The sequence below is a fragment of the Chelonoidis abingdonii genome, chromosome 5, assembly GCF_003597395.2.
Source record: "Chelonoidis abingdonii isolate Lonesome George chromosome 5, CheloAbing_2.0, whole genome shotgun sequence".
Taxonomy (NCBI): Eukaryota; Metazoa; Chordata; order Testudines; family Testudinidae; genus Chelonoidis; species Chelonoidis abingdonii.
In genome coordinates this window covers 49,387,142-49,411,685 of record NC_133773.1, presented here as the reverse complement: position 1 = coordinate 49,411,685, position 24,544 = coordinate 49,387,142, and the positions used below count along the sequence as shown (strand labels likewise).

Here is a 24,544-nt window from a genome sequence, read left to right as displayed (position 1 = left end):
TTAGACTAGCTTCTTTTTTTTTTTTTTCTCCAGATCACCCCTTCTAAAATTTATTATCACCATACCACTTTTTGGTGCAATTCCTCCCATGAGGATATTAATCTTAATTATATTGTGGTCACTATTAATTAGTGACTCAACTGTAGTTATTTCCTGAACTGGAGAATGCATCTCCTGTGTATTCCTTAACACTAAAATGAGACTAGCCTCTTCTCTTTTCTTGTTCAAGGAATAAATTATTCATTGTGAATTATCTGCTCAGCTCTACAGTGTAATAGGTTCACTTTCTTTTCTTTGTTCTTTTATTATTTGCTATACATTTTAAAATCTAAAATTGTACTAATGAAAACATTAAATATGGGAAAACAGAAGACAGAAATATTTAGATTTTTTTTGAAGGTTTGTATTGGAAGTCCAGTGCAATTCGGAGTCCAGATTTAATTTTGCTGAATCTGGTTCACAACATACCAGTCACTCCTTCCAATGTTGCCTCAACTATTTTATTTTTTCATATCATAGTTTGTGAGGAAAATAAAGTATAAACTATGGGACAATATGCTTAAAGATTGACAAGCTGAATAGTTTATATTAACTGCACACAAGTTTAAAAACTAAACTAACAAGAAAAGGCACATTTACTTTAAAATAATCAACCTCCAAGCCATAGAACAATTAAACAGAAGCATTAGTTTGGCATCGTTATGGATAATCCTCACTATAACAAATGTATCTAAACTGAACAAAAAGAGAGACATTGTCATAATGAGGCTGGAAGTGCTATAAAATCCAAATATTTTAGTTGAAATTATGAAGATGAAATTAATAATTCATGGCAAGAATGTGCCCTGATATTAAGAGACACTTTTGGAAGACTGGATGGTTATAAAGGATTGGTAATGAAAAACAGAAGAGTTCACTACAAGGTCAACAGTTCACATCTGACCTTTGTCAGAAGAGTATAGGAGACATTGCTAGCTGATAGCTGTGTTTTTGGCCTGTGTGAAATGAGATGCTTGCCTCAGGCCAGTTCCTTATAAGTGAGTGTGCACATCACAAAACTAATAATTTTCCAATCTTTTTCATAGTTTCAACAGAAAATCCAAGGATTGAATGGGTAAGAAGACTGAACTACCCTCACACTTTGAAAGGTACCTCCACGCTATCAGGACAGACATGAGGGAGATCAGAAAAACAAGCATCACTGCTGTCCATGCTGAACCTTTCTGGAGACAGACTTCCGTTTCCAGGGCTCTCGGTGCAGCACCTTTCACAACTACTGAATTCATCTGAAATTTAAAAATTAAATAAAAAGCTAACTCCAGAGAAATATTCCTCACCTCACCTAATGTCCTAAGGGACAGCTGTTGCTTAAGAAGGATCACTGGTATAACACTGCTTCCTTGGCTCCAGTCACACAGACTAAATGAGCATCATAAACTCTTCAAGTCAAGGGAGATCTTGTAGTGTCTTAATAAAATACAATGGGCTAGTAAAAAATGTCTTAGACCAAGTATAATTTTAGTGTACACCTTTTAGCTCAGAATCCAAAACGCATAATTAACTATCTTTCCTATGTCTACACACTGTCTTTTGTGTCACCCAACCACAATGGTGACTATAAAAGAGGTAAGAATTCAGAACAAGATAGAAAGCATTGATCAGAATATACAAGTTTATAGCTTGTAGGATGACCAAGAAAGTAAAAGATAGTGAGAACAGTATGTAAAAAAAATGACTCATCTGCTGCCTTCCAAACCCTGCCTCATGTTAGCAATGTAGATATGATATGAGCACTGCTTGATGAATAATGTTCAGTATAAGAAAATGAGGCACTTGGAGCAGTTAAAATTGTAAACAAAAATGTAGCTTGCCATCACCTTATACTGTTTTTGCTGCTAGCAACAGTGACCTACTATCATGACACAAAGTCTTTTCTTTTTTAAGTAGATTCAACAATGTCCTTTTCAGTGGTATCTGAATCCAAGAGCAGTAATTTTTTTTCTGATTGCCTCCTATACTCTGACTGTACTATTCATAGTAAGGATAGCAGAGAGCCAAGTTTTATTCCCGCAAAGGGAACATTTTCACGCAGCCTTTTGAATAGTACTTACTCAAATATGGTGGTTTGTAAGGCGCTCGTGTATTAGTCAGCAGTCCATCCAACTCCTTCCTCTCCAGAGTATTGTGAAGGGCCTTCTCCTTGCCGAAGGTGGAAAAGGACCTCTCTATCCCAGGCTGGGCTTCCGGTGTTTCAAACACTTCAGTGTCTGGAACAGAGTCCATACCGGGCACATGTAGATTGCTGCGATAATCTGCAGCTTGGCGTCCATCGGATGCGACAAAGGAGGGCATCCAGCACCGATCCGAATGTCCCAGTGCTTTACATTCCTCTGTGCAATTGGAGAAGAGATCCATGCCTGCAAGCAGGAAAGAGAAAGAAACTGTAGATATAAGCTTCAGCATCGTGACAAGCTGCTGACAGATGAGAAAGAACACGGTGGGTGAAAAGAGCGATAGGAAAAGAAATCTTACTAGAACTCTTTCCACTGCCTTCATTCCACCAACAAAAGATCTGATCGTTTTGGTCTTCACCAGTCAATGCCACCATTTACAAAGAGAGGTATGGCCAGAATGTCACAGTGTGCAAAACAATCATGAGAAGAAGTGTGATGATGATTCACTTCTCAGAATCTCTTGTGAACCTTACTTCCTAGAACCTTTCAGGTACAAGACTAACTCAAATTACAGGTGATGGCAGCAGATCATCGCTTGTTAATACTTAATAAGGTGCAAATGACAAAAAAAAAAGGTGAACATGGATTTTACAAAAAGAACAAAATTTCAGTAATAAGAAATCTGAGAATTTGCTTTTGAAAACTCAATACTAGTAACTCCTATAAAGCAATTGTTTGTGTATATATGAATGTATATAGACAGAGACTATGAATTACTAAATGCAGTTAGGACTCAATTGAGTGTGCGAGGAAAATGACTTATTAAAACCATCCTTTCATTCTTCAGAGTTAGTTATTATTGCCACCATAGTAGTTCTTACCATCATCAAGCCACTCTAGTGACTGGAGGGAGTCCCATAGTAAATTACTGTAATTAGTGGCACGAAGGTAGCTGTAGTCCAATGTGACATGGCTGCAGATACTATTGACAAATGTGTTAATGCTCACTATATCAGCAAACAGTTGTCTCCACCAACTGAAAACTGTTTGCTTACAAATCCTTGAAAGCTATTAAGATTTCAATGACAAGAAATACTTCCACTGACTATCTTCAGACTGGTATTTCAACTGAATATTTCCTGACTCTGATTCCTTAAATCTTTGGCTTAAATTTCTTGAGGGAGGAGTAGTCTCTGAAGTCTTTGGAGTAAAATGGAATAAATACTATTGTCTCAGATTGACATTCAACAGCATAAAGAAAGAGCACAATTGTTGAGAGGTATTTTTTTCCTTTATTTGTAGAGTAAACTGAATATTTTGGAATATATATGTGTCAAAAATGAACAAGATCAGTTATAAATATTGTATTTACAGCCAGTGTATTAGAATTACAAAGAAGTGTCATAACTCACTGAAAGAGAACTAGGAAAAAATCTGAACACCTACAACAAGATTCATGTAATGTAGCTTATTCATCAGTTTACACCATAAAGAACTTGATAAGCTTGATCTTCTGGGTGAGGATTAGTATTTAAAATTCTGCCACAATTCTGCTTTGCAATTTGATTTATATTAGTAATAGTTATGTGTTATCTCTCACTGTGGAAAACAATTTTTCAGCAAATAAGAATCTCCTTTGAGTTATCAACAAGTGCTTGAGATCTGAGGGCAATCATTTAGATAAATGATAAAAAAAGAAGCTTTCATCACAGATTAATCTCACTTTATAATGACTTTTTATTTTAAATTAAGCTATGTATGTTACTAAGTCCAGCTTTGATTATAACCATCCATTGATAACTGGTAAGCAGAAGTCTGGAAATAAATTACTGATCAGTGAGCTGTTGAGGAATGCAAACGTGAACTGCAGTTGGAATTAAGGAAACAGACAGGAACAGCATGCAAGACATACAAATTGTTCATGAGGTAGCTGGCGAGTTTAGTTCTTGATATCATAATGGTAGCATCTACTACAAAAAGGGATGATAAATAAAACAGAGAAAGAAAGATTTACCCATGTACATTCTACAAAGAGGTGGCCATACACCTATCACTACTAACACTAGTATTAGAACAATTCCAATATTTTTTTTCTATGCAGAGTAAGGCATTCTTTCTGTTTTAAGGATTTTTGCAAATCAGAAGGTAGAGGCAACGCTTAATACAAACTGATATACTCTGTTTTCAGATTTCCTGATGTACATCAAATGTAAATAATACCCATATATTTTGTAGGAAAATTATTACACATTACATTTCACTAATATTACCTCAATGACCAAATTAATTCAATGTCTTCTGAAACTGAACGGTGATGGGAAAGGGAAAGAAAAGCTTGAGGATAAACACTGAACTGTTGTTGTCTGTTTGTTTTGCTAGTGGGAAGAGGCAGTTTTAGATATTTATTCAAGGGCAGACTCTTTTTTTAACTTCTCCCTAGGTTTATTTTTCTCCTGGAAAATTACCTGCTATACTACCATTTTGGTTTTATATCAGCTTCTAAACCGGAAAATTCTGTCTACGCACCTATTACTTCTTAGTTTCCTTTGATTTCTGCTTGCCAACAGCAGTGCATTGAACAGTTTTATATAACAGCTTATTACAGGACCTGAAAATTATGTTATAGCCACTACAAATCAACATTTTAATAAATGAAAAAATGAAAACAGGGGGCTTTGAAATGTATATTGTATATTCCAAATCTGCTTTATCTTGAAGGAAAGGGAAGGTACCAGAAGATGATTTAAGAATAAAGATCTAGCTACTAATATCCATGGCTGTAATAGACAGCCAGAATTCAAGTGCGTATATAGGTGGGTGGGTGGCTGGGGGAGGAAGTGTCCAGGGATGACTGCTCCCACTTCTCAGTGGCTACATTCCCACAGACTTTAATGGGTGCAGAGCCAGGCCCTTAGATATTAATATATTTACAGCACAGTAAATTCAAATTAGCATTCTAGTTTTGAAATTTCATGGTTACCTATACTCAATTTTATTAACTATGATATAATAGCTAGATATTTGTCCTTTTTAATTATGGTTTAATGGTATGACATTCTCGCAAAACATTCTAACAGAAAGTATTCAATGTGCAAAGCAATAGAGAAAGGAAAATGATTGTCTATTTTTCTGTTTTACAGGAAGAAGGCTATATCACAGAAAGTGAAATAAAGCATCCAGCACAGGACTCCTTCATAAACCAAACACGATATTTGTGATTTATAACACACACAAAGAAGTTCAGGCTGTATAACACTTCCATTGTATCTCCTTCATATATCCTGCCAGATGTACAGTCTTTTTGGACTAAACTATCCATCATAATTGTAAGTCCACAGTGAAGAAATATTTCATAGTATAATTGAATTGAAAAATATAAAGTCTTATGTACCAGATAAACTGAGATTTTAAAGGTGAGAATAAATTCAATATGTGCATCAAAAGAATATAAATATCTGGCACAGAGTTCTCAAACAACAATATGTGATAAACATTGCAATTTAATATATGCATGAAAAAAAAGACCAGGAGATCATTCCTTATCCTGTAATCCAGTTATTGGATAGGTCACTGGACAGTGAACAATTTCACATGCCACATGGCCTGACATATTTAGGATGGCCAACAGAGATAGGGATTGAGGGCAGAATTTCAACGTTAACTCTCATTCCTGAATTTGGTTGGTTTGGACAGATTCTTAATGTAGTTGATTCTCTAAATTATCCCTCTTATCCCAATTTTAAAAAGACAAAACCAAAAATGTCTATGAATATGTATGTTAGCATGAAAGACTCTCTTTAGATCAAAGAGATATTTAGGCAATTTTTGAGATTCATTTTTTAAATAACTTATTTTTTAAAATGTAATTAAAGAAAAATGATCCACATGCCAAACCTTGAGAATAATGAATGAATATATTCAAACATATTATTGATGTTAATAATGTAATACAAATAGCAAATACTAATAAAGTGTTAACAAAGCAACTGTTCTTTTTTCGGGGTATGTTATGTTTTACGGCATCATTTTTTATTAATAATGAAAGCATGTTAGTAATTTCTTCTGTTATGAAGATAGCCTTCAGAAGGCAACTGATATACTGTCCCGCACAAAACTGTCTCCATCCTCACAACAGCATGAATAAAGATTTAAATATCTCCAAGATTCAGTTCTTCCAAACAATAACTTCAAAGCCTAATCTGGATCACTGAGATGCAAATATCATTAAGAATTCAAGAATCCTGCACACCCCCCTCCCACAAAAAAAATCACCTAGAGTCAAAAGCACTTTTCTACACCACTTTATGTTCACTGCCATGGTTTTTTTGCCCAAATGATCTTCAGAACAGTATTTAATTGTTCTATTGGAAAGGAATAGTGATTTTTTTCTGTCCTTTCACTGTTGGAATTTCTTCTCGTTATTTCTCAATCTGTTTTCCCCATACCAGTTACAATATGGTGCTGTTCCTGCATCCCACCGGATAGACACATTCGCTCGTGCTAAAGCTGTTGCATGAACCACTTGATATGAGGGTGTGGAATGGCACAATTGGCACCTTAACTCCTAGAAATTCACCAGATGTCTTTGTAATATTCAGTCTCTTACAGATATAGGCCTGGTCTACACTACAGAGTTAGGTCAATGGAAGGCAGCTTACATTGACCTAACTCTGTAAGTGAGTACACTAAAATGTAACTCCCACCAATGTAACTTGCCCACTACACTGGCTTAATCATTCCATCTCCAGGAGAGGCATCATGCTTAAGTCAAAGTAGTTAAGTTAACACAGTGTCAGTATACATACTGTGTTGCTTATATTGACTATTGTTGCTTTTCAGAAACCATCCCACAATGCCCCACACTGGCAGTTAAATCAGTGCACACACTCTTGGGGAGGATGCACACCACTGACATAAGGAGCATAGTGTGGATGTGTAAAATTATTGTGGTGGCTCTATGTCGATGTAATTTAGGTTGATTTAATTTTGTAGTGTACACTTGCCCATAGTGGGAGGAAGAATAATTTTAGATCTTAGCCTTGCGATCTCTGATATTGCATTTTTGAATAGTTTGCAGAATAGGTAGATGTACCTAATGGAACAACGTGGGTGTATCGTTGTAATATAATGTTTCATATACATGGAAATATATCTGCCTAATTATGCTACAAAACTAATTCTATAAAATGTGTAATGAAAAACTAATGATATACAGAATTCAGCAGATCCCAAGCAAAAATCTAGTGTTTAAAAGCCATTATCATCAGATGGTTACTTGGTGACCAGCTATATGAAATGAACTGGCAGCATCGCGCCAAGTCCTTTTGGCCAGGTGTCTACATTATAAAACTTAAATGTACATATATATATATATATAGTAAATGGCATTTATGTTGTCAATCTCAAAAGAGAGGACAAGAAAATAATTAGGCGTGGAGAACAAGTTAATTTCATTCTTGAAAGAGATTTCTCTAGAATATGATTGATGCACATTTAAGGTTGATGTGGGGAAGCTAGAACTGTCACTGATCTAGCTGTATCTGTTCTACAGATAAATAAGGACTTTTCTCTCCAAGACTCTAAGTCAGAGAGAAAGGATGTCCAATAGTTAGGGTACTAGACTGGGTCTCAAGAGAACCTGTTCCTTGTTCTGCCGCAAACGACTTGTATGATCTTAGGAAAATCACTTACAGCAGTATTTTCAAAAGCACCTAGGAACCTAACTCCCACTGATTTTAATGGGAGTGCCTGAATTCCCCAACTGTGAAGTGGCACTAATAGTACTTCTGTATCTCACAGGGATCTTGGGAAAATAAATACATTGAAGATTGTGAGGTATTCAGATGCTACAGTACTGGGGGCCATGTAGGTATCTAAGATAGACAGACAGAATCAAGCACCTTTCACAAGCAGTAAATTCAACCAATATTAATAAAAATATTTTTTTTAAATGAGTCAAATTCTTGGTTCAGTCACTGGAGCTGCAGTTTACACCAACAGAGGATCTGGCCTATAGTATTTCAAAGGATTGTAACAACTTACTTCAATATACACCTCCTAGGCAGTTGTGCGTGATGGAACTATCACACAGTGAAAGACTCCTATTATGCATATGTATCTGTGCCATGGTTCACAATTATTAAACCACTACCTCTTCCACAGTCACTTTGACCAGGCACTGGACTACTATAGGACAACTGGTAACAGTAGGAAGAGTAAAGTGAAATGCAAAATGCCTTTCCAAGCAAAGCCAGCTTCAGTGTGAAAATGACTAGGAGTGTATTTAATTTTGCTGTAGGAACTATTTATCAAGTATTTCTGGACATAAATCTGATGCTATTCTCTGGTGGGTACTATCTTAAGAAGAGAGACAGATGATAAAATGATGATATAAAGAAAGGCGAAAGAGAAGAAAGCAAAAGGAAAGAAATATAGAGCTAGAGGAAGAAAAAAGACAAATGCAAAGGAAAGATGGTAGATAATAGCATATAAGCAGAAAGGCTGAAAAGAAGCAGCATAAGGGGATAAGAGAACACAGTTGGGCCGCACGTATATAATTTTTCACTGAGATGATGTTGCTCATCATTATGTTTTTGTTTTTACTAGCCTTGCTGTGGACCAATGTCTTTTCTCTGTTAATTTGGAAAGAATTGAAAATTGAAGAGCTACATTTAAAATTAACTGAGAAGCAATGTCCTCAGACATCATATTCCCTCAAATCATTGAAATTCAAACAAGATTTACTCCCATCCTTTCATATAATTCATTAAGAAGTACTGAAAGTGTATAAGTAAAAGTTTAATACTAAATTCATTCTCTGTATCAACACTGGTGCCTATGTCTGTGTAACGACAGCAAGTTTCAGCCCAGGATTTATATTAGACTTTGCTAAATGCATCCAATAGATCCAAAACCTAATCTAGAAATTTCCAGTAAACCTTATAAATACATATTTACAACTTGCTTTGTAAAAATCTTTATGCAAAATAATTACCCTAAATGCACTGTAGTAGTTCATCAAAATTGGATGTTGAATTTTGTATGTTTGTGTTTTCAGTTCGTGACATTAATTCTGATTAGGCAGAAAGTTTATTGTCAAATTTCATTTGTTCATGTCAAATCTGTTTTAATTGCGTGAGCCCATAAATCATATTAAACCATTATTTTAACACAAATTAAATGTCTTTAAAAAAGCAAAATAGATTTTTTTCTCTTCATTTTAAAACAAAAACAACAAAAAGAATTGGCTCAGTCTGAAAACTGGTGCCAAGTTTGAGAATGGCTTCAATATTCATGTTTGAATTATACTACTTTAAAAGAGAGGAGGGGGTGGGGGAAGCAGAAACATAACTATAGTAACAGCACTGGATGATTCCAAAATAAAATAGCTTTTGGCTGATGTGCAACTATGTGATTATATTCCCACCATCAGTCTTTCAAATCCAGCCCCTTATGCAGCTGTTTATTCTTTTCTCTCCTGTTTGATTATTATGGTTCATTATGCTGAGGGACTAAACTGATTGAAATGTTCATCGAAATGAGTGCTGCAGTAAAACATGTAAAAAAAAAAAAAAGAAAATGGAGGGAGAGGGGCGGGAGGAGTGGGAAATTTTTATAACTCTCTAGCACTGATTGCTGCTGCATCAGAAACTGTGTGAAAGAATGGGTGGGGGAAGGCTAAATGCACTGCTTTTTAAGACAACAATAAATCATACGCCATATACAGGCCAAAAATGAAAGGGGGCTCTGTGTTCAGATGTAAACTTCTGGCAAGACCTGGTTTGTTGTCAGGTTCCCAGACACAAAATAGACACTCTGTTCAAATAGCGGGAAGCCCAGCAAGGAGCAGGGAGCTCCAGAGACTCTTGGCTCTTCTCGAGTCTCATTAGGTCTGCATATTAATGACTTGCAGCAATATAAAGGGGCCCTTGAGTGTCCTGTTTTCCCCTGATGCCTGGGTTTCCCATGGCAAAGGAGACAGTGGCAAGAGCATGAGAAGACACAGCATGTTAGCAGAGCAGGGGACTGTAGCAGCCACAATTCCTGGGCAAGATGGGGAAACGACCAGCACTTCTTTTTGATGCTTCTGGGAATGCTATTCTGAGATCAGTGAGACGGGGATAAGAGGAGGGAAATGAGGGAGTATGGAATCAGCTTTCATAGAACACTTTCAGCAAATGCCTGGGCAGAAGAAGGAGAAATAAGTTATAACTGATCTGAGGTTCCCACACCACTGGTCATTGTGTTCACCTGAATTATTAGCTGAGTGTAGTGTAGTGTGTGTGTGTGTGTGTGTGTGTGTGTGTGTGTGTGTCTGTGTCTGTGTCTGTGTGTTACAGACAAATACACAGAGCCTATCTTTCAAAAAGAATTTACACTAATATGAGAGCAAAGGGAGAACAACATACAAGAAGAAATAATTCCACTGTTTAAACACATCTATCTCCCTTAAATCATGATATGATAGTATTTTTAAACCTTTTTTCTTTTATTAAGATTGAAGGGATCACCACTGTATACCTTGTACTCATTAACAAGGACATCACTATATTATATAGTGACTTTATTCGAACTACAAATCAAGCCTCAGAAAGTCTGAAAGTATAACTCATTACATATTCAAAGAACTCTAAATGTCTCCACCAATCCCGGCAAAAATCCTCACAATCTGGCTGTCAATCAGTCAGAAAGTTCAGTCTTTCCCTTGGGAACTCCCACTATGTTTCACACTACCACACCAGCTAAAGTCACTACTAACCAAAGTTGCCTAATGCTCTGAAATCCCTCAAATTGGCTGTTGAAAAATCTGTGGTCTGCTATAAAGATATACCAAAAGCTTTACTTTAATGTGCAGGAAGAACCATGGATACAGAACAACATGCAGAAAATAGCTATACTTCTCAAAATCTAGTCATGGTTGAGAAACAATCTCTTGACTATCTCAGTATACCATTAAGTTGACCATAAATTCATCCATCCATACATTATATACATATGCTGTACCTATAAACACTCATGTTATATTATTTATAACCCCATAATTGCCCTTTCTGGCTCTTATCAAAAGATCAAATATTTAGATTCCCTTATTGGACTTACCAGAGGATTGACCTCGATTAGTGGCATCATGATCACTGTCTCCTTGCTCGCTGTCTCCATGACCACTGTCCTTAGAGCTTACTATGTCTGCTTCCTGGAATGCAGAACTAGAAACATCAAAAATTTTATTAGAATAAACATGAAGAGAGACTCATAAAACATTCTTCTGCCATCACATGGCCACACATGGTGCTGCATTCATCCAGGACACCTCTCTGCAACACTATTTCTGCAGAATCAATCTGTCCATCATACACAAAACTTGTGTTTTCTGGCATTATTAATTCAACTGAAATAGACAGTAGCCATTATTACACTGCTCGGTTGCATGTAGTTGTTATAAATAATTGGTAGCATTTGCTTAAGCTGGAAGGCTAAATTTACACTCAGATAAATCAATATTATCTGTCAGAATCTACAGATGGACTCATAAGTATTTAAAGCACATTTTAGACAAGTACAGAATGAGAATTTGCTCTCTTTTCAGATGACTTAAAACAGATTCACAAAAGCTATAGTTCAGAGATGTTTACGTGGCGCTGCTTATTTTATTTAATGGTAGATATAAATAAATTCATAATTTTAAATACATGTTGGTTGCTTAGATATTATTTTACATCTGAAGTAAATGCATTTCTGCATCCCCACTCACACTTGCTAAAATACAACTTGGATATATTTCTACATTAAGAAAACAAGAATAAGAAGTTCATACCTATTTACCCGACGGGGTCTCTCAACTAGATAACTGAGTTCTGCACGCTGATGTTTTGTCTAGAAAAAATAATTGGAATTTATTTTAACTCAACGTTTCTACAACCAACAACATCAGAAGGCACACACATACAGCCAGGAACACTCATCACAAAGGTACAGCTGTAGGTAGGCCATAAATAATTCTTTCCTTACATTTAAGGGGCCAAATCCCAACAGCCTTACTCATGCAAATGGCATTATAGATCAATAAACAAGGGGTTTGCTCAGTTATTTAAGGCCAACTTCTGAACCGCTTAATCATGATGAATAGTATCTTATGCCACAATTGTAAGTTAATTACACTGAAATCAATGGGGCTACCTGTGGTGTAAAGTACCATACACTGTGGGTCAGGCGGTCTCAATCTGCCCCTGAGTGTATTTTTTAAATCTCCTGTATGAGAAAAAGGGAGAGTAATCATCAGACAGATAGACTCCTGAAAAGAAATATGGGATATCCTGTTGCCCTCAAAAGGCACCAGAAGCCACGTCTTTACAAACATCTGATGTAGGGTCTACACTAAAGGCTAACATTTAAAATCTTGCTGAAAGATTTAAAAAAAAATAAACAAAATATAACTCAATATCTTAACTGGCCTTGAAGTACTCAGCAAATCAGTATTAAGGAATATTGCAGTTTTTTTCAGTGGTACATCATCATAATGTACTGATGCACACATTAGTTAAAATACAACAGATAAAATGATTAATTGGAGAATGTTAAGTCTTGATATATGCTTTCACAGAAATTCTTTACGCAATAGATAGTACAAAATAGACAACATATTTAATGGGTGAGAAAGAACGTTAAGCCTTGATGTATGCTTTCATGAAAATTCTTTGTGATGTTTTATCTCCAAGTTCTCCTTCAGTATACAAAAGAACTGTTAAGGCAGAGTCAAAAAAGTCAATTAATGAACACCAATTTTCACATTAATTAAAGCTCCTGCCAACTATAAAGATGTTCACAAACTCCAGAGGGATTACCCACAGCATTAATTGTACATGCAAAGATTTCTAAAAAGAAATATATATGCTTTACTTTTTTGCATTAGGAAAACTCTGAATTCATTCTGCGGGTAATTTCATTAATGCCAATTGCAGTGATTTTGCCAGGACCAATGTCCAGAAAACAGCACACAGTTAAAATAAGATTAGAAACTAGTACATCATCATGTTATTTTAATGCAGAAACACTAGCAAGCTTCACTCATATTCACATGGTGTGGGAGTTTGGATGCAACAGTTTCTGAAATGCTGTCCAGTGCACAACTGATGCTTCAAATGAAAAGAAGCAACAGACTCACTTTAAGGAATATCACAGCTAGAACTATTATGCAGTGTCAGTCAGGCTCTCTTGTTGACAGGTGATTAAAACCATGCAAATATTTATGATCAAAAAAGCATGAGGATAAGAGGCTATTATGAAGGAGGGGCAAAGAAAAGCGACATTCTTCATGGGGAAACGAAGGGTAGCAGCTTCAAGAGACTTACTGAAAGCAAAGATGGGGTTGGGAAAAAGACTGTAGTGCAGCTTGACAGTAACACTGACAAGACAAGAGAAAATCAGAAGTGGCTGAGACCTGCAAACTCTAGCGAGAGTGAGAATCAGGGGCATCAGAGTACCTAAGAAACCAAAAGCAAGTTCATTTTTCGTTGCCAAAACTGTAAAATAATAACAAACAAGCAAAGCAGCACAGGGAGGCATGCACATATAATGAACGTGCACAGCTGAGGGACTAGATAAGGAGGGGTTGGAGAGTGTTACAATTTCCTTTCAACCTTACCTCGTTGGACAATATGCTGCCATTGGAGATGATGTCTGGCTGCTGGTCCGTGTAACCTGTCACTATGGCCCCGCAGGGGTTGTGCTCAGTGTCAGTGCTCCGAGATGGGCTGCAGGGCTTTAGGAACATCAGGTCGGTCTTGGCTGACTCCGGAGTGAGGCAGACCTGGTAGCAGTAGTTCTGGTTGTGATGGTGGGATCCGAAGCTGCCCGATTCCTCCACGGGGACCTGGGCCGGGTTACTGGGTACGTTGGAGCTCTGCACCAGCATGATGTCCGACTTGCTCAGCTTCTTCTTGCGGGCCCGGGCCTGGCGGCTGCAGCAGGGGCAGCAACAACAGCAGCTGCCCAGGCAGCAGTCGCTGGCCAGGCACGTGTAAATGTTGAGCTTCTTCTCCTTCTGGCAGCGCACGGCCAGCACGATCATGGCCAGCAGGAAAATGAACGACACGGAGCCCAGGGCGATGATCAGGATGAGGGTCAGGTCCAGCGAGGTCTCGCCCCCGGAGCGGCTGGGGCGATGCTCCCCTCCCGCCCCTCACCCCCGCCGCCGCCCCCCGCACCCAGGCCGCTGCCTCCCTGGCGCTCCACAGCGCTGTCCACCAGCACCACCTGGATGGCGGCGGTGGAGGAGAGCGGCGGCTGCCCGTGGTCCCGCACCTCGATCACCAGCTCGAAGGGTCGCTGGGGGTCGCGCTTGGCCGGCACTTTGCGCGCGGTGCGCAGCTCCCCGGTGCGCCAGTCCATGCGGAAGAGGCTGGCCTCGTTGCCCCGCGCGATGCTGTAGGTGAGGCGCGCGTTCTCCCCGTCGTCCGCGTCCACCGCAGCCACTCGGCTCACCAGGTAGCCGGGCTCGGCGCTGCGCGGCAGCACCTCCCGGGCCGGGGTGCCGTTGCGGCCGGGCAAGGGGCTGACGATGGCGGGCGCGTTGTCGTTCTGGTCCACCACGATGATGCTGACGGTGGCGTTGCCGGCCAGGGGCTGGGGCTCCTCGCCCGCGTCGCGCGCCTCCACCTGGAAGCTGAACTCCTTGAGCTGCTCGTAGTCGAAGGAGCGCAGGGCGTAGAGGAAGCCGTTCTCGGCGTTGATGGAGACGTAGGTGAAGACGGACATGCCCTGGATCTGGCTCTCCAGGATGGAGTAGGCGAGCTGGGCGTTGGCGCCCTGGTCCCGGTCGGTGGCGCTCACGGCGTAGATGTAGGCGCCCGGCACGTTGTTCTCGCTCACATAGACCTGGTAGAGGGGCTGGCTGAAGCGCGGCGCGTTGTCGTTCACGTCGCTCACCCGCACCTGGATGGACTTGCTGGTGCTCAGCGCCGGCTCGCCCATGTCCCGCGCCACCACCGTGAGGGTGTAGGCGTCGCCGCCCGGCTGCTCGCGGTCCAGCGGCCCCTCGGTGACGATGGTGTAGTAGTTCTTGAAGGAGCTCTTGAGGCGGAAGGGCGCGTCGCTCTGCAGCAGCTCGCACTGCACCTGCCCGTTCTCCTCCGAGTCCCGGTCCGAGACGCTGAACAGCGCCACCACCGTGCCCGGCGAGGCCGCCTCGCTCACCGCCTCCTTGACGGTGGAGAAGCTGATCTCGGGTGGGTTGTCGTTGGCGTCCAGCACCCGCACCAGCACCTTGCAGTGGGCGGGCACGGCGTTGGGGCCCAGGTCCTTGGCTTGCACGTACACCTGGTACACGCTGCTCTCCTCGTAGTCCAGCTCGCCGCTCACCTCCAGCCGCCCGGTGCGCGGCGAGATGCCGAAGAGCTCCCGGGCCCGCGCCGAGATGTGGCTGCTGAAAGAGTAGATGACCTCGCCGTTCTGGCCCTCGTCCGGGTCGCTGGCGTTGAGCTGCAGCACCAGGGTACCCGGCGGCGAGTTCTCTGGCAAGGACACGGTGTAGACGGGCTGCTCGAAGGCGGGCACGTTGTCATTGGAGTCCAGCACCCTGATGGTGAGCAGGGCGGTGCCGGTGCGCTGCTGGGGTTGGCCCCCGTCCACCGCGGTCAGCACGTAGCGGTGCACCGCCTGCTGCTCGCGGTCCAGGGGCTTGTCCAGGACCAGCTCGGCGAAGCGGTTGCCATCGCCCTGGGTCTGCACGTCCAGCGAGAAGTAGCTGTTGGGGGTGATCTCGTAGGTGCGCAGCGAGTTGGTGCCCACGTCCGGGTCGAAGGCGCTCTCCAGTGGGAAGCGGGTGCCCGGCGTGGCGCTCTCGGAGATCTCCACTGTCAGGTCGGGCTCCGGGAAGGAGGGCGGATTGTCATTGATGTCCAGCACCTCGATCTCCACCCGGAACAGCTCGAGGGGGTTCTCCAAAAAGACCTCCAGGTGCAGCTGGCAGGAGGGAGGGTTCTGCTTGCAGATCTGCTCCCGGTCGATCTTCTCATTCACGTACAGCACCCCAGTCTCCAGGTTGAGCTCTAGGTAAGGGCTCCGAGAGTTGGGTACCGTCTGAAAGCGGCGAGCCGAAAGTTTTGTAATGTCCAAGCCCAGGTCCTCGGCGATATTCCCCACGAACGTGCCATGCTCCTGCTCCTCTTGCACCGTGTAGTGAAGCTGAGAAAGGGCTCCCTCCACCATCCAGAGTAAGGCAAGGAGGAATAGCACAATCATCTCCAAATGGGGAAAGAGATCCCCTCCAACACCAGTTCCTCCTTTAGAAACCACCACCTCCTCCTCTCAAAATACTGAGGGCAGTGTGCGTGCGTGGAGGGAGGGGGATCTCTGTGGGATTTAGATCTAGGGTTTGTTTAATTATTATTCTTTCTGCTTCATATTAGGATTTTTTCCTCCCCCATTTCGCTCCTTTTATGATTATTTCACACGCTGATCAACCGAAGAAGATAGGCGTCCCCACCTCATCTGTGATCTTCGAAATAAATGACCAACTAATAATACCTAGAGCTGTATGGAGATAGATATACGCACAGTATACACAGTAGCCCGCTCTTATTTATTCCGAGAGTCTTGGCACTGCACCGCTGCAGCGGCAGTGGAGGCAGCAGCAAATCCAAAGGAGGAAATTTTTATATTTCAAGATTGTCCTCAGTTTGCCTTCCTGATGGGAGCAGGAGGGATAGATGCTGCTGGCTGAACCGCTGCACATGCCCTGTTCAGATGCAAAAAAGCAGGAAAAAAATGAAATATATATATATATATAACCAGCAGAAAGATCTGATATCAAAAAGGCAGAGAACAGATTTGCCGCCCAAAACTTTCATTCCCTGAATTTCTCTGGGATTTTTCTCCTTTATTATAATAATAATTATTGGTATTTTATATATTCTTTCCTTTATTTATAGTCTCTTCTTTTATTGCCATTGTTATGATGATGACCATCATTTTGCTCGTTATTGTTGTGCTGATCAGTCTTTCTTCTCTTGATGCTTTTTCTTCTCACCCTCTCTCACTCTGCCGTTGTCTCTCTCGCTGCAGGTCTCCTCCTGTCCCGGCTCCAGTTCCTGTGATCTCTACTGGCAGTTTCTGAGCTCCGAGCACTCGGCTTTTCTGTTTTTGCGCAGCGCCCTGCTCCTGCCAACCAATGAATGTGTAGCAACACCCACAAGGGCGACAGCTCATTGGGTCCAGGGCACGTCAAGCAGGCTGCATCACAGGGGAGAAAGGGGGGGAGAATCCAGAGCTCTAGTTGGTCTGTGTGCATGCCACAGGGAGACAGAGAGAGAGAATAACCCTGCAGCTCCCGAAGCGCTTACTAGGGAATCTCTGCCTCGGAAAGTTACTATTCCCCTGCTGCAGTTACTGAATACGGAGATCACCTATCGTCATCAATGCAAACCAAGACGACAATAATAACCAGTTTTCCCCGTGGAGGAGGAATTTCCATCAGCTACTGACTTTTTTTTTCCTATTTGGCCAGCTCTATATCTGGTTCAATGGTAAAACAAACATTTTTTTAAAAATAAACAAGGGAAACTTGTGCCTTGTTTTACTCTGGGCTGCCTTAAATAATTAGTTCAGTTGACAAATGAGACAGTACAAGTTTCCATCAAACGCCTACACTTTTTCCTAGTTCACCTAATTAACACCGTCATGCATTTGGGCCAAATTCTGGCCTGATTTACACCCTCTGCAGCTTCACTGTCTGAAGTGGAAGAGATGGTACATGATGTAAATCAAAGCAGAATATGATCGTTTGTGTGACAGAGTGGAATAAATGTCAACAACGCTTGATCTGAAATTAGTTTGTGTGTGAGAAGAAGGAGATTAGATGGGAAGAGTCAATAGAAGTTTGCTGATGAAAAGTACTATTTACTAAAATGCTCAGGATACAAAGGACCATTCTTTTATCGGTGTTTACTGTTGTTTCAAGTTTCCTGACATGGAAAGCACTTTGATAAATGCTATTTAGTAGCTGTTTCATTATCGCAACTGTACACAATATCCATTTTTGTATTCTTTGCTGAAATACTATTTTGCAACTTAAACTAGTACCCTTCAGGATCACACATGGGATAGTCCTGCGCCTTGTACAACACCAGCACACGAAATGCCTTCTCTCTCTCCCCCTGCCACCCCAGTAGTGGAAGGACAATAGACGTAGAAGACCGTGATAAGTAAGGTCAATGACAATTTCTGCATTGATATAAATAGGTTTTGCATTTAAAGTCCATAGGTAACACACATTTTAGAGATATGTATGTATGTGTCTACATTAAATGTAAACCATCTAGTTAAGATTTATAGATTAGTTTTGATACAAGTGTTCATATATCTAAACTGTGGACACGTTAGTGTTCCATATAATATACCTGGTGATATATTAAATTGAAGTTCCATTTATATAACTTTCTAAACCTGGTACAATTAGGATGAAATGTTCATAAATTTCACTTTTTGCTAAATGCTATTTGGTTGTTGTTTATAAGGAACACCAAATATTAGGCAGAGAGACTTCTTGTAAGATCAGCGATTGGTGATCACATCTTTGATCATAACTAGTAAAACAGTGGAAGGATGGCTTCCTTTGATACATTTCAACCAGCTGTCTGTTCAGATGCATTTTTCTATTGTGGAAATAGAGGAAATTACATTTCGATACCGGTTCATTTCTAAAAATCCTCTGTGTATTTATAAATGTTTGTATTTATCTTTCTATCTGTTCATTCATTGCTGTCTGGTCTTCTCCTCTTCCTCCCTTCTCTTCTTTCATGTGAATGGGTCCTATCTTTTAGCAGTTAAAGCTGGGTTACCAGAAAAAAATGGCTAATCCTTTTCCAGCTGCAGTAAATTTACAACCCGCAAAGCCAAGCTAAAGCCGCTGCAGCTAAAATGATTTCAGCGTGATGTCTGGAGCTGAGAATGGAGAGACAGTTTATAAAAGAACCTGTGGATCAATGAAAAGGAGATTATGGCGTATTTGAATATGAATACAGCCATCGGATCAATATATCATCCTTGTCTCTCCCCCAACCCCCTTTCCTTCCTTCTGTTTTTACTCCTAGAATCCGAAAGGAAGGACACGTAACTTGAAGGGGCTTTAGCTGATTCCTCGAAATTTTGGTGCATTAAAAAAAAGTCTCTGTTTTTTTGTATGCATTTCTCTAAAATAAAGCATCTGAATGACAATGCAGATTGTTAAATCTCTGTTTCAGACAATCTGGGAATGGAAGTTGAGTTTCACGCAAGCGCCGGCAACTCATTGAGACCTGGAAATCTTAAAGAGAGAGGGATATACAATAGATGGACGGATCTGGTTGTAAATAATCACTGCATCAACTATAACACTTTAAGTTTTATACAGATGTAGTAGCTGAAGGGATGAGTGGATTTGCTTTGCAATTGTAGGTAGCAGGCTCCTCCTAGCGGTTAAAGTTGCACACTGCAGGCAAGATGTGATTTCATTAGAGGCATTTCTGTGCAGGACGCTGGCTTCATTTTTCCTCTCCTCTCGGATTTCCCCAGTGTCTCCAAAGGATGAAACTGTGATGTAAGATGCTTTTATTTATTTATCTCAATAGCTGTTTATATTCAGTACATCAGTTACTCAATTGTTGGTTATTCATATGCTCCTTTTTCTATTCGCTTGCAGGAGCAGTAATCCAAAATGTTCAAAGCTCTGCATGCAGCTGCAGTTAGGGAATTTTAATGGATTTTTTATCTAGCAAACATCCAGATGTTGACCCAAGCATACTTCATCTCGCATGAAATTCCCTTTCCACCCGCCCTGAGCTGGGATCTTATTTTGCATTCCTTTGCATTTATCACCAACTTTAAGGTTTAATGTATTCGCTTTGCTCTGTTGATTTTCCTTCACAGGCAGCGTCCACAGCTCTTAATTTACAGGGATTACATAAACAAATGGCTTTGTTGTTGTAATAACGGCTGCTTTGAAGTGCAATGTAACAAACACAGTGCTGCCTCTCCACGGGAGCAGTAATTACGGCAGAGCAGCAACCTAGAAAGGGGGTGAACCATTAAAGTTACACACCAGTGCTCACACAGCGGGAAGTCGACCCTACACTAACAATTCTCTCCCCCACCTCTCACTCCGTTACAAACGAAAGTTTTAGGAGCACAGTTTGGCTCTTGGATTTAGTTGTTTTTTCTATAATAAAATGATTTAATGACTGAGGCTATTTATTTTGGAGTTGGATCATTTGTTTATTTTTCTTCCCCTTTGTTTATTTTTTCTTTAAAATGCAGTCATTCCTCATTCTTTAAAATGCAGTAATTACCTGTGTAATAACAAACTTAAAAAAACCCGGAATTTCTATCCTATTTTCCTTTGTAAGGGAGCCACTTCGTTAACTTACGTCTAGATATATGACTATTTGCAGTGATTTAACATGACTTGAAAGCAATCTGTTTCTAATCTAAAGCCTCTTATTATTGCAGTGTGCCGGAGCTCAGTACTCAGAATCGAGAAAGGCGATTTTTTTAAAGTAATTGAGTGAAAGCAGTAAGTCCAGATGTAACAATAAACAGGGACTCTCAAAAGTTAAAGATGGCCCGCTTTGTGTGATTAAACAACCAATGACGACCAAAACCAAGGAAACTGCATTTCATTAAGAAAAGCAAGCTCATTGCTTCTAGGTGAACATTGCATGTGTTTGTTTTCAGTAGTGGAGCATAAATAAATATTTTAAAGTAATATGACTAATCTGTCTATTGACACCCAGGATATATTCAAGTGAGAAGAATTCTCATACAGCCAACATTAAAAATACACTGGAGCTGCTAGGTTAAGCAAAGAAGCCTGCTCACATAAACACTGTGGTTGTCAAGTATATAATACTTTGAGAACCTCTGAGAACAAACAGATCAGTTTTCTTTTTCTCAGCTCAGGACAGTGCCAGAGTTGTAGCACATAAGTGCGTTATCTCCATGTTTGTAAATCAAACACACCTCTCCATTTTGTTTAAGCTACATACTATAGTGCTTCCTTCCTATGTAGTCTCAGTTGTCAAGCAGGGCTGGTGTTTTGTTAAACTCTAACCAGTGAATTAAAAGTGCTGATGATCTGAAGCAACCCTCTAATGCAAAATGACAAATTGCACTTAGGCAATACATGAACAAGAAAATGATTTATGGATTTTTACTCTGGTCTGAGCAAATGAAGGCAACATGAATTATACATCCTAACGCACACTATATCATTTTCTAATAATACTGTTTCAGTTCTGATGCCGAACATCACTCTTTTCGGTAGGGGGTATTGATTAATAAGAACTCCTGAGGTATCTTTAAACTGGGCATGCCTTTTGAGCCCGCACAAAAAGAGGTTTATAGTTGTATTTATTTATTTATTTATTTATTTATTTATTTATTTGTCAAAGAAACTGAGGAAAATTGAGCCCAGCAGGTGGCTGTCACCTTTGCCATGTTTGGTTTCAGAGTAGCAGCCCTGTTAGTCTGTATCCGCAAAAAGAACAGGAGTACTTGTGGCACCTTAGAGACTAACAAATTTATTTCAGCATGAGCTTTCCTGAACTACAGCTCACTTCTTCGTATGCATAGAATGGAACACACAGACAGGAGATATTTGTACATACAGAGAACATGAAAAGGTGGAAGTATGCATACCAACAGGAAGAGTCTAATCAATTGAGATGAACTATCATCAGCAGGAGGAAAAAAAACCTTTTGAAGTGATAATTAAGTTGACCCATAGAAGGTGTGAGGAGAACTTAACATACACAGCCATTCCCAGTCTCTGTTTAAGCCTGAGTTAATTGTATCTAATTTGCATATTAATTCGAGTTCAGCAGTCTCTCTTTGGAGTCTGTTTTTGAAGTTTTTTTGTTGCAAAATTGCCACCTTCAAGTCTGTCACTGAGTGGTTAGAGAGGTTGAAGTTGTTCTCCACATTGGTTTTTGAATGTTATGATTCCTGATGTCAGATTTTGTGTCCATTTATTCTTTTGCGTAGAGACTGTCCGGTTTGGCCAATGTACATGGCAGAAGGGCATTGCTGGCACATGATGGCATATATCACGTTGGTAGATGTGCAGGTGAATGAGCCCCTGATGGAGTGGCTGATGTGATTAGGTCCTATGATGGTGTCACTTGAATAGATATGTGGACAGAGCTGGCATCAGGCTTTGTTGCAATGATAGGTTCCTGGGTTACTGTTTATGTTGTATGGTGTGCAGTTGCTGGTGAGTATTTGCTTCAGTTGGGAGGCTGTCTATAAGCGAGGACTGGCCTGTCTCCCAAGATCTGTGAGAGTGAGGGATCATCTTTAAGGATAGGTTGTAGATCTTTGATGTTGCGCTGGAGAGGTTTTAGTTGGGGGCTGTAGGTGATGGCTAGTGGCATTCTGTTATTTTCTTTGTTGGAGCTGTCCTGTAGTAGGTGACTTCTGGGTACTCTTCTGGCGCTCTCAATCTACAATACCCACCTGCTGAAGTGAAAAAACAGATTCTTTTTGCCATGTTAGAGACACAAGGGGGTCATCATCACCCACCTTCTCTCTTATATATCCATACAGCTTTACCATGTATCATCTTTTCAGCTGCCATTTACTTCACCAAATGGAGACTAATCTTTTTCAGAGCCGCCTTTTGCTCCACCCTGCAATTTAGAACTGTAAATTAATGTCTTAAAGCTTATAAATCCATCCTTCAGATTGGGGTGGAAAATTAGCAAGTGATCTCTCCTCACCTCCAAAACTGCTCATTTTGGATCATCATTTCCCTCCTTTCCCTCCAGAAACTAGTTTTTGTTTCCCTCCCCTCTGCCTTATTCAAGGTTTTGGATTTGGGAAAGGATCTCTTAAACATTGTGATCACTTTTCAACAGCAATCCATGGAAGAAGAATATATGGCTGCTAATCAATGTTCTGGGTTCATCATAATGTTCCATAAACCTCCATTTGCAAAGGTATTTACAAGATTTCACAGATTTTCTTAATGGGGAAAAATTTGCTGTATGTTCATATTTAAACATTGATCATTTCCTTCTCTGAGACTGAAGAAGCGACAAAAGAAACTTTGTGGTACAGTGCTTGGTCCTGCCAAGATTTGAGACCTGCTTAGACCCAGAAACCTTAGTTATCTGCTTGACAGTGCATCATATAGTCTACCGAAAGTAGCATGCTCCTAAGATCTTCAATCCAGATTCTGATGTCTTTATTCTTATTGAGTAGTATCTTATTCTATGAGCAGTATCAGTGGAACAACTCATAAAGTAAAATACTACTGAACATTAGTAAGGATGACAGGATCTGGCCCTTAGTAAATTGCTTTAAACAGCACCCATGGTCTTCAGGCTGGTGAATATTGTGGCATTCTTTGTGCCATTAAAATAACTTATGGAGTTTTTAACTCTTAAAGGATATATGAAGTGTTATTATTTGTCTTAATTTTAATTATTTGGATTTTCAAAACCCACCCAGGTCCTGCTTTAAGAGAATTAATATCCATTCTTAGTGCAGGAAAGATTACTGAAATCAATGTTGGGATTAAGATTGTAAATAAGATTTACAAGACACTATCAACAAAACAAAACCTTCGGCTTTGCTAATGGGAAGATATGTGGGTTTTTCTGATGGGGCCTTAGACTGAAAATCCTACTTCAGTCACTGACGCTGATACAGAACAGTTTCAGAAATTAACTGAAAGGCCTGATTAAAGATATTGATGTGAGCGGAGAAAGGTTCACTGCCACCACCTCCACCACTCCCACAGTGAGTTCTATCTTTATTGTGATTGATCGGACAAAACAGGAAGGTTAGACCAGTGGTTCTCAACCTTTCCAGATTACTGTACCCCTTCCAGGAGTCTGATTTGTCTTGCATGCTCCAAGTTTCAATTCACTTAAAAAGTACTTGCTTACAAAATCAGACATAAAAATACAAAGAAAGTTTCACAGCACACTATTACTATAAAATTGCTTACTTTCTCATTTTTTCCATGTAATTATAAAATAAATCAATTGGAATATAAATATTTTACTTACATTTAAGTGTGTATTATATAGAGTAGTATAAACAAGTAATTGTATGAAAAATTAATTTGTACTGACTTCACTAGTGCTTTTTATGTAGCCTGCTGTAAAACTAGGCAAATATCTTGATGAGTAGATGTAACCCATGGAAGATCTCTGTGTACCCCCAAGGATACGCATACCCCCAGAGGTATGCATACCCCTGTTTGAGAACCACTGGGCTAGACCATTTGGCTAATCAATAGAAACTGTTTGCTTTAGTATTTGTCCGAGGAACAGCCCCAGAGTCTGATCAATATAGCATCCACCAAAGTTCTTGTTGCGGTCACCAGGGATCAA

At 40.3% G+C, this 24,544-nt stretch overlaps 1 protein-coding gene across 1 annotated transcript in view; it reads right to left on the bottom strand.

The window, feature by feature from the left end:
- Positions 1 to 19,274, bottom strand: part of PCDH10 (protocadherin 10) — a 45,482-nt gene extending 26,208 nt beyond the window's left edge. The window contains 5 exon segments of the mRNA XM_032765125.2: positions 2,112 to 2,417; positions 11,274 to 11,380; positions 11,989 to 12,047; positions 13,816 to 14,349; positions 14,352 to 19,274. Coding sequence (XP_032621016.2) covers positions 2,112 to 2,417; positions 11,274 to 11,380; positions 11,989 to 12,047; positions 13,816 to 14,349; positions 14,352 to 16,412 — 3,067 coding nt within the window. The 5' untranslated portion in view covers positions 16,413 to 19,274.
- Positions 19,275 to 24,544: the final 5,270 nt, after the last annotated feature.